A 10,892-nucleotide genomic window follows, 5' to 3' on the forward strand; every position below is an offset into this window, starting at 1 on the left:
TTTTGTTGAAAATGCTCTCAGAATGCACCAAATTCAAAGTTATTTTTCAAAATTTTCTGAGGGAGGCCCCCCACCGTCAGAACCCCCGAAATTCCTGGCTACACCACTGATTGTTCATATCTGTTTTATCTTTTTCTTTCTTTTTAATTCATTTTCAAATTTTCTGGGCCCCCCCCAAAAAAACTCCTAGATCCGCGCCTGATTGCGACCCAACGCTCTCTATCTCCCTAGAGCGGTGGTAGTGCGCTACATGGCGGACAGTTGATTTTTGCTGAATTTTAAAATAAGCTGTTAAAGAGAGTGTTTTTAACGCAAAGCGTACAAGTGGGTTGCAACAATGCACATGAATGCATGACTACTATCTTTGCTAGCGAAATTAGTAGGCTACTATTGTCTAAAGACGTTGAATAAACGTAAAAACAATTGGTTTTGTTGCTTTCAAGAGCGTGGTTTCCGCTATGATGCAGGTTGCTTAAACATGAAATTCCTGATCATGTCATGCATCATATCCCCTTCTCTAATCGATGCTTTTCAACTGAGGTTTTCTCTTCTTACTTGATCAGAAAAAATATCAAACACGTATTCTCTGTGTATTAGTATCCATTACTTTACACGAAAGACAACAGCACAAAGACTGAGCAAAACCGAAAAATATGAAATGAAAATTCATTTCCGAAAATTGTCCGCACTTTTGTTGACAGAAACCTCACATGGCGGCGAGGAAAAGAAAAAACAGACAAATGTTTAGACACCGCTTGCCAAAGCTACAAATAACACCAAATTGTGAAACTATGTGAAATAATTTAGCATTTTTTTAGAATAACTTCATGATGCAATGAAACATCGATATGGTGGCGATATGCAATAATAATTGTCAAAATGTTGTAAACACGACACAATGTGTGAAGAAAAGTGAAGCTACGTAATAAAATGAAATCATGCACCCAGATATCGACTGACGAATGGTAATATGACATGGCACATACAAAAATTTATTCAATGTGTTTGTTACAATTACACACTTCAAGTTAACCGGCGACATATAAATCAATTTGAAACCAATATTGGCGTTGGATGAGAACCAAATGAAACACGCACCGTAGTAAAACACAACAAAAACCTTTACACAAAAATAAGAAACAATGAATCGTGTTGGAAACAAATTTTTTATTGGGGAAACACAAAAATGCACATTTTTTCCATGAAAGTTGGTTAGGAATGGAACAAAATCATGAATAAAAATTTGCTTCTAAACGAAGATTTGTTTCGAACACCCTTACGTCCTCAAAAACTTTTCGAAATGTATTTTTTTGTTTTGAACAGTTGTAAACATAAAAAAACGCTACATTTTGGATTTTACAATTCATTTGACAGTGCAAATCAACAAAGGTTGTCGTTTTTATGTCCTTGAAACATCTAGCGATATTTACGCGATGTAAAAAAAAGGATAATGTTGCTAGAAAGGGAAGCGAAATTCAGCTTGTGAGCATACAGCAAAAATTCAATTACATTTACATAGGATTTAATTCAACCAAACGTCGTTTTACCGCAAAGACTAATAATGTAGGATCGGCTGAAATGTTAATGAGGTTAACTGTATTGTCGAGATCACGAAAATCTATGTTTGCATCATTGGCACATGGTACCATTAAGGTTAGTACATGCAACTAAATAGATTATGCTTGTTCATCCTCATGAAATAGAGATGCATGAACACAATGACATGACAGTAAAAACCATGGCCGACCACTATCATTGTGGTGACGACAATATAACAGCGCATGGAAAATACATTTTCTCTCATTTCAGTGAATCCATAAAGTAAAGGGATGCTAGATCCACTTAGCAATATGAAATAAATATCGATATCATTGCTCCGACCTATTCGTTTTAGAGATATTAAAATAACACCAAACTTTCAAAGTCGTGACCCGCAAATACTGAATAGCATTACGGCAAGTCATCGACACACAAAACTACACATTCTATGAAACAATTTCTCTAAAAACTAACTACCTTTTAGAAGCGTCATACAAAACAAACTTTCATGTTCGAAAAAGAAAAGTTAAAAAAAGGATACAACGAGCAACGAATGGTTGACATAAACAGCAAAAAATTACCGGAAATGATCTCTACCGTATTGCCTAGCTACGTATTTCCTTAAATCTTTTAACACAAGAGCAAGTTGTGTTGCACAGTGATCAGTGATTGCACACTTAACAATAATGTAAATGTATGCACATTAAAACCTCAAACGTGTCGTCCTACGTCTTCAGTTTTAAACATTTTATCTATGTACAATCTACATTCTGCAGCAACAACGAGAGCAGACAAAAAACTTATTTAAGTGTAGTGAGGTGTGGATGGGTGACAGAGTAGGGAGAGTATATAGCCGACGGTAAAAAAAATACTTTGAAGCCTACAGAAAGCGTTGTTTTGAAGCCCACAACTTCTTTCACAAGCGAAAGGTTGAGTCCAGTACACAGTGAAGTGATTCTCAAACCTTTTTTCAGCGTGACGTATCAGGAAAAATGGCTAGATAGGTTCACGAGCCAGCGATAGGAAATCCCTTAACATGTGTTTCAAGATAATACATGTGATTTCTGCACTCTAATAAAAGCCTGCTTGAGTTTAATTATTTTTGTGTGAGTTTCTTGCAAGGCCCTGCAAAATGAAAATCACACACAAGGGTGTCGCGAGACACGGACACGGTTTGAAAATCACTGCCTGAGTAGCAGATCTAAAGAAAAAAAGTTTTTCGGGGGAACAACAGATTAGTTTAAACAATCTTTTAAAGATAAAGCAAGAAGGCAAAGAGATGGCTTTAGTCTGTGAAAAATTTCTGAACTTTTCTTGTTTCAAAAAATGTGTTCTCTTTAATGCAGAATAACAGGAAGATGATGACGCTATGGCATTCACTCAATCACTCACCAAGACAAAACCTTACAACTTCTTGTCACTTCAGCAACTTTAATCTAAGTACATAGTCCATGAACAAACAAGACATTTTTTCTTGAATACCAAGCGCAAAGTCCACGCGCTTTAGAGTCAACAAGCGGAAATTTCCAAGAAATAATACTTGCAAGTTGCAAACCAACAACGTTATTCCTCGTCTTCTGGGCTGTATCTAGCTCCTTAAGTTTCCAGCATAAATGCAATCATATGACATAGAAAACATATCGCAGCTTACCAATGAAAACCACAACAGAAAAACACCGATAAACTATTTCTGGCAAATAAACAGACAAAAAAACTTAGTGTGTAGACTACTAATTCACCTGTAAAAATCATTTTTAATGATATTAGCAGTTGGGGTGTTCGAGGTATGTAATGTGTGCACTGTGCAATCATGACTGCCTAAAGATACGGCCTGATTTGTCACATTTTGCAGAAATTTCCAAATTTTGCCAACTTTGGGCGACTGTTTAAATGAATTTTTCTAAAAATAATACTTTTTCGCCTTCTTTATTGTTTTTCCCAGATGACACTATAGGTTTTAACATCATCAGATGTTGAAAAACAAAAACAATTTGATTTCGTAGATTTTAGTCAGACTGTTCATTTTTCAAAAACAGTCTGATTGAACGTTTTTCGATTTATTTTTCTCATTTGCTACTGCTTCCCCAAGGCAACAAAAAGCTTTGATATTAAGAGACAGCAAGAAGTAAAAACATCTCAGAAAATATCAGTCAAACACTAGCAGTAGTGGTAATCAAAATCTTCAAAATGTGACAAATTAGGCCGCATCTTTAGGTGGCCATGGTGCAATGCAGACATTTTTTTGAAAAGGGAGACATCTATATGACACATATTTCACAAATCTTCTAACTTTAAACTTGATTTGCTAGTTTATCAGTGTCAGCTGCGTTTGCTTCAACAGTCATCGGTTTCTTAAAACAGTTCCAGTATCTGTACTCCTTGTCTCTGATCAAGCTTCCGACAAAGAACAAAACATATCCAAGGATGCAAACTACGCAGAAGCAGGTCAGAGATGTGAGAGGATACACAGTCCCAGATAAACCAAACATCAATGACAATCCAATAGCTTCCACCACTCCTTGAAGAGCTGCTCCCTGGGGCCTGCGGTCCATAAATAATTTGTCATACGCACTTGGAGTTTGTGTTTTCACGATTCCATAGCAGATAGCAAAAAGACCCATAACGGCAAAGAACATCCACGTGTCGTTTGGCCCTGGCTTCCAAAAGTACAATATACCGCTGGTTAATATTTCGAGCAACATGACCAGACCAAACAGTGACTTGAACGACAGCACCTTCAGCATATAGCCAGATAAGAAACTTACGATCACAAGAACGCTGGAATACACCGCCATTACGTAGCCAACATATTCAATGCCTGAAATAAATAATATTTGTAATGTTAATGAATGTTTCGCTTCAAATAAAATTGGATTAGCAAAGTCAACATTTCTTTCCCAAATACTTATAAACTCATAAACCATTAATTACTTTAAAAGCAATTTAATATTGTATCACAAGGCAAACCAAGGGTAGATTTATTGATAGGTTTATGAACTAATAATGTGCTTTGGTTCGTAATGTAGTAGCCTACTATAATAACTAAATAAACACGAGCAAAATTAACGATTAACACACGTCAAGTGTGGATACTCGGAGGTGAGCGAGTAACTGCTACTTTGAAAGTGGCGCTCCATCGCTTCCGCTACAATTCACATCAAAAAAGTGTGATGCTATCGTTACACGTCGATGGAATAAAACGCATTACCAATTTACCACTCTCACAACTTCAGCTGAAACGAGCAGGCGTTCTGCTGCTATATGTCATAAGCTGACACTGGAGGCTGTACTGACTACTCAAGTACCTTGCAAGGTCGAAATGACGATGGAAACAAATTTGTTTAAACTGTGTTTTTGCAAAATAATTACATATCATTTCGTCAGACTAATAAAATAATGGCGTAACTCATTTTTTCTTGTTTTGAGATAATCGAAAAAAACTGTCTACACGGTTGTTTTTATCATATTTATTGTATATTTAAACGAAAATAGCATGTCGACACAAGTACAATGAGCATGAGCATGTATACTTTGATTTGCTTCATCTTGCATCCCATAATGTGCTGGGATGACTTAGGCCATTTTCTGAATGCACAGTCATGACTTGCGCCATTTGATATTTTGAGTTTATCAATATGAGTGTTTTAACGGTGACATAATAACAGTAATAATACGACTAGAATTAACAGGAAAGTCCCTAATAGCAACTCCAGTCTAACGATAGGAGTTATATTTCATGCTAGACTGCATGTTTCACCCAAGAACAGTTCAGAGTTGGCAAGACAAGCTGAATAAATTATCAGTGATGAGGCAAATTATCAAAGAAGGAGTGGCACCCTGTTGGCATAACATACGTTTCATATGTTGGAGATCATTGTACTTCCTCAATTTGATTGGAAGATGGCTTAAAAAATAGGAATCCATGTACTGTAGTGTCGCCTAAGTTGGTTTGTGACCGCTGTGGCTGATCCTCCCACTGTGCAGCCTCAGATAATGGGACCTTGTACAATACCTTTCCACTGCTTTCATGATTCAAGCCTCTAAGATCATGAACCGCTTTCCAGAACAGATCTCCAGCTTTCTTTCCAGGTCTGATACTCAACAAGTATCATCCATGGATTTTCATAAAATTACTGTGTTGCATCCTCTGTACATTGTTGGGATGCGGTCTGATCCTGGCATTCTGGATGATAATTTCGTATTCATTCATTGTAAAAATGTTGTTTACCAATTTTCGCTCTATAGTACACTGTGCATGCTATCGCACTCCAATTGAGTGTGACCAGCCACGAGGTACTTCTCAGTAATAGTGATGCCATGCTTCCATGCAAGGGCACAGTAGGCACTAGAGACATCAGAGTTTCTATTTTGAATCCACACCAAATATCACTCCAAATAACTATCTCCTCCAGACCGGGGCTTCCAAAAAATTACCCGTTCGAAATGATTAAACTGCAAGAAAGCGAATACTACACTGCGTAAATCACCTTCTGTTTCATTTCAAATAGAGCAATAAGCATCTTTTGATTCAAGATTGAATAGTGTAAAATTGTGTACCTGCGCAGTGCGCAGCTTGGTTTTATAGTACATACTGCTTGCCTTAGTTTTGGGACACAGAAGTACAGCCTGTGAATCCATTGTCTATACGAACTTTACTGTGCTAGCGGACTCTTTGTCTTTCGTCTTCTCAGCTCGAGCTTCATTCTTCAACTTGATGTGGTCATCGTATTGTTCCTTGGTAATATTACTGTGTTTGAATGAAACACACACGTCAATCTGATCCTTACGTGGTATGAACAGAGCACCCAGCACCCGTTGTAACCAGTTCCCCTGAAGCTGCACGTTTCGATCTTATTGGACCGCAGTAGACATGGAGCTGGCCAAGAAAGTGTGCGTAGCCCTCGCGTAGTTACGACCACCTTAGACAACCATACAAGCGAATGGCCTTTGTCTCAATTTGGACCTGGACCAAACAAATCCCAATGGCGATGATATCACGGGTAACGGGGGCAAGCTTGGTAGAGTGGGAAGCCTCCAGCCCGGTTTCACACATTGGCGGCGGATCTATGATGATCGTTTCCCAGTGCCTTTTGCCCACGTCTTTTTCATCATAGACTGGGCCTCCAAAGCCACATACGACATTCCATCCAAAGCCAAATTCAATTTGAAGATAAACGAATGCTCGGACACGAGCTGGAGCAGACGATGAAGACGGAGAAGTTCTCATTATGAAATACTTCACTAAAATAGGCCGTGCTCAATGATTGTATTCCTGATGATTCAGCAAGCTCTTTGTATTGCCGATGAAGTTGGATTATGGTAGTTCCAGGGTACAAGAATTTTTTCTTTCTGTATGTTGTGACCTTTCTACAGTAATGGGAATCTACAGTAGGCAAGTCATTGAGAAATTTCGCCAAAAAGTGATTTTCCACTTTTCCCATTTTAGCACATTTACTTACACATAAAAGTCAATTCAAACGTGTTGAAATCTATGTTTTCCTATGTTCTCCTTCTCCCATCAATGAAACTCAAGAATGATGGCGAAGAATCAGCAATGAGCTTATAAAGTTGCTAAGTGTGATATTAAGCTGAGCATTAATTAAGTATCCAACAACAGCTTTCTACAAAACCTGCCATGGGTGCAAGAAGACTCCGATAAACGGTGCATTGAGAATATCTGACCTGTATCACAGTGTGAGGTGATAAGTCGCACTACCAGAGTGCTAGGAAAATGAAGCTTCTCAAAGGAACAAAAAGAAAACAGATTGATTTAAGTAGGGTAGTTACTTGGAAATGGCCAATTACGATATATAGAATAGAAAAAAACATAAATGTTTGTGCTAAATTAATTGTCTAGACTTGTGATGAAGTGGAAGTCCATTTCTGTACAATTTAGGTCGTCGTCTTCTGACCATCTGCTCTGTTGGTCGTTGGAGGAAAGCTTTATTTCCAGCAAACGATTAAAACGATTTGTAAAATGGCCTAAGTCATGCGTTTGAGTTAGGCCATTTGACATTTTTACGAAAATACCACTTTCTCGTTAACGTAGGTCTTAGAAAATTATGTGACAGATGCGCTACATTTTAGGGACCTACAAAACACTAATATCTCAATTTCGTCAAAAAGTGAGTTACGCCATTATTTTATTAGTTTGACGATTTCCAAAGCTGTGAAACAAAACAGCTGTGCTACACCAAGTCACCCACCTCTGCCAGCCAGCACTTTTATAAAACTTTTTTGTCATACCCAGACAAACGGCTGGTATTTGGAGATTGGATTGAATGTAATAAAAGCAAAAGGTACTTACCTAACCAGCAAGTGATCCAAGCTGCATTGAAAGCGGATCGAGCAAACGCTTTGAGAACACCAACATGTATAGTGTGACTGATCACTAAAAGAGCTACCTTGTCTTTGACTAGTAGTTTAACTGTAGATTTCAGCAATGAAAAGACGGACTTTTCTTTCAAACCATCGCTTGCTATTGCATCACATTGATCACATTTATCCATGTCGGATGTGTTTGCAGAACCATCTCCATGATCCAACATTTTCCCTTCATCTTCCTTTCTTTTTTTGGTATCAAGTTTGATGTTTTCACAATCATATATAAAAAAACATAAGAATGCTGGCACGCTACCAAGAATAACATACAAGCCAAGCAGCATGTACTGAGTGTTCAAAGGCACAGCGCGCTGCTGGTCTTTCTCTGTTTTCTCCATGTCAAAATACAACCCACATTCATCAATCACGTTTGGATGAGTCGTATCAAAGGATTCACTGCTTTCAGTGAAAGTACGACCAATTGCAGTTGAATTTAAAACTGCAATGACAGTAGAATTGTAGCTTTCATTAGATACGTTTTTCGCACTATCATATGATTTCAAAATAGCAGACATAACCAATGCGCCTGAAAAAGATCCAAAATTTGAAAATGCGTATCCAATCCCAAAAAACAACTTGGTGAAGTGATTGGGTGCTTTGCCACTCAACTTTGCATATGCTTCAGACATACTGATGATGTAAACAATTACTGCAGCGGCCAGAAGACCAGCCCCAACTCCAAGTATGATTGAAGCTGGATACAAAAGCCCAGGCTGTGGGTAGAAGTTGGCTACAAAATAAATTTTAAAAAATGAAACATAAAAGCAAAATATGCTGTAGTTTATTTTATCTAGACAGATAAATCTGTGTAGCTTACTCTGAAGCAATGCAAACTATGCTCTATAATGATATACTGATACTGTTATCTTATTACACACACAAAGTCTACACTGGCTATGCTAGGTGGCCAAACAATTATTAGGTGTAACATTTATTCAAATAGAAACACTAATTCTATTTGAATAAGTGTCGCACCTGATGATTGTTAGGTACCTAGCATGAAATCTTAGGTAGCACATGACGGAATGGCCCGTTTCGGTGAGTCCGATTCGGTGAGTCCGATTCGGTGAGTTCGATTCGGTGAGTCCGATCCCTTAACGGGGGATCTTTTTAATTTTTTTTTTAAATTATTGGGCACCGTAGCCTAATTATCATTGCCGTTTTAGGGTTAGGGGTTAGAGGTTAGGAACTCACCGAATCGGACTCACCGAATAGTAGCAGACCCAGCACATGCCTTAGTCAGTGCAGATTATCTATAATTGTATTAGTTCTGCTAGATGCATTGAGCACTTTGTTTGCAATTGCTACGACTAATCCTTGGAATATACAGTAGCCTATACAATACATCACCTACACACACAATATATATTATACACCGACATACAGTGGCATATTGCATTGTTTTTGCTGAGTTAAAGCTGGTATGACATTAACAATGTTTAAGATTTCAACATTTAAATGTTTTGAATATAAAAACAACTGCGAAGTGATAATTGCCCTAATATTTAATATGACAATATGAGAAAAGTATTTTAGATTTAAATAATAATATCAGTCTGTTAAAAAGACAAATATATATTATAACTTCAGAAGAGGATTGAACACAAAAAATAAAATAGAACGAAAACTCAATTTTGACACATACTAAGACTGTCCGGAAGTGCACTTCATATTCAGCAAGCAGCTGGTCATACGTGATGCTAAGCACGGCATGACAAAAACAAGATTGAAGAAAATTGTTTAGTTAAACAGTCAATAAATATCAACTACCGGTATTCAAAAGTATTCACCTGCTATGTATATTGCATGAGTAAACAAACCAACCATCAGAGTTTTTCTACACCCAATCATGTTCATAACAAGTGGAGGTAAAAGCAAAGATGAAACCATAAATGAGGAGAACATCAGAGACAGTGATGTTGTTCCCCTTTCATGATTCAAACTACTTTGCAAACCTAAAAACAAACAATCAATATAATATTACAGTACAGTAACCCACATAGGGCATGATGTTCTTACAACTGAACAATTTTGTCTGTATGATGTCTTGTGCATGCTCAGTACGGGGATATTTTCCGTATCTTCATACTGAGTGGTTTGTATTTTGAATAAAAAAATCTTTTAAAAAAGTTTCAATTAAGGAAGTGTCTATATTTATGGCAACTTCTTAACTTGATGATTATATTAAAATGGCCTTATTTGATCACCTAGTAACATCAAAATTTACATCAAAAAATTACGAGCTGGTGTACAAGTCTACGTCATGCCGTGGTCATTAATGTTATGAAGTGAACATATGTCAAAGATTGGAATCGATCAAGACATATGGGGTGAAATGTGTGAATAGTAAAGCAAAGGTAAAGCAGTTTCACCCTAGTACATTTTTGGTCAATTTCAATGCATGACTGTATGGTATTTTTGACCAGGGCAGAGACTTGTATACGGTACCAGCTTCAAAAATCAATTATTTTATAGTACGTTATTATGGAATTATAGTCACCAATGAAACATGACAAACAAAAAAACAAAAGGATATATATATATTATATACATAAACTTGAAACTAAAATCAAAGCACAATGCTCTTCATTAAATTTGTAACCATGTTTCATATCGCATCACATTTCTTAGACCAAATACAATCTGCTTTGAAAAATGAGAATTTAGCAAATAGACAGCACTTGAACTGAAGCAAACTAGTGAGCACGAATAAAGAATATAGTAAGCCTAAGTATACTCACTTTCCAGAGCACCATAGCTAGCTTGTATCAACGTCAGTGCAAGTGCAATAAGAAGCAAAGACCTTTTACATTGTGATAAGTTCATATCTATTTTTACAACTAATATACACCAGTTATGAAAAGCAAATAGCTTCTCAGAAGAATTTTAAAAGATTAACTTTAGACACTCAAAGTTGGCAGACACAGCTGCCTAGTTATTGGATTTGATTATAAAAATCAGTATCATATAAT

General features: G+C 37.0%; 1 protein-coding gene across 1 annotated transcript; it reads right to left on the reverse strand.

The window, feature by feature from the left end:
* Positions 1–571: 571 nt before the first annotated feature.
* On the reverse strand, positions 572–10,892 carry LOC145785676 (protein unc-93 homolog A-like). The gene is made up of 4 exons (XM_082597363.1): positions 10,662–10,892; positions 9,711–9,875; positions 7,847–8,650; positions 572–4,357 (listed from the first exon to the last, which is right to left on the reverse strand). The coding sequence occupies exons 1-4, from the start codon at positions 10,744–10,746 to the stop codon at positions 3,831–3,833; spliced, it is 1,581 nt and encodes a 526-aa protein (XP_082453489.1). The 5' UTR covers positions 10,747–10,892; the 3' UTR covers positions 572–3,830.

The sequence above is a fragment of the Aplidium turbinatum genome, chromosome 16, assembly GCF_918807975.1.
Source record: "Aplidium turbinatum chromosome 16, kaAplTurb1.1, whole genome shotgun sequence".
In the NCBI taxonomy this organism is placed as follows: domain Eukaryota; kingdom Metazoa; phylum Chordata; class Ascidiacea; order Aplousobranchia; family Polyclinidae; genus Aplidium; species Aplidium turbinatum.

Excerpts from the sequence above, each read along its gene's own strand:
- LOC145785676 (XM_082597363.1), bottom strand. The coding sequence starts at position 10,746 with ATGAACTTATCACAATGTAAAAGGTCTTTGCTTCTTATTGCACTTGCA. Across the intron at positions 9,876-10,661 it reads TAGCTATGGTGCTCTGGAAA|GTTTGCAAAGTAGTTTGAAT; the intron begins GTGAGTATACTT and ends GTTTGTTTTTAG. Across the intron at positions 8,651-9,710 it reads TCATGCAATATACATAGCAG|CCAACTTCTACCCACAGCCT; the intron begins GTGAATACTTTT and ends TTTATTTTGTAG.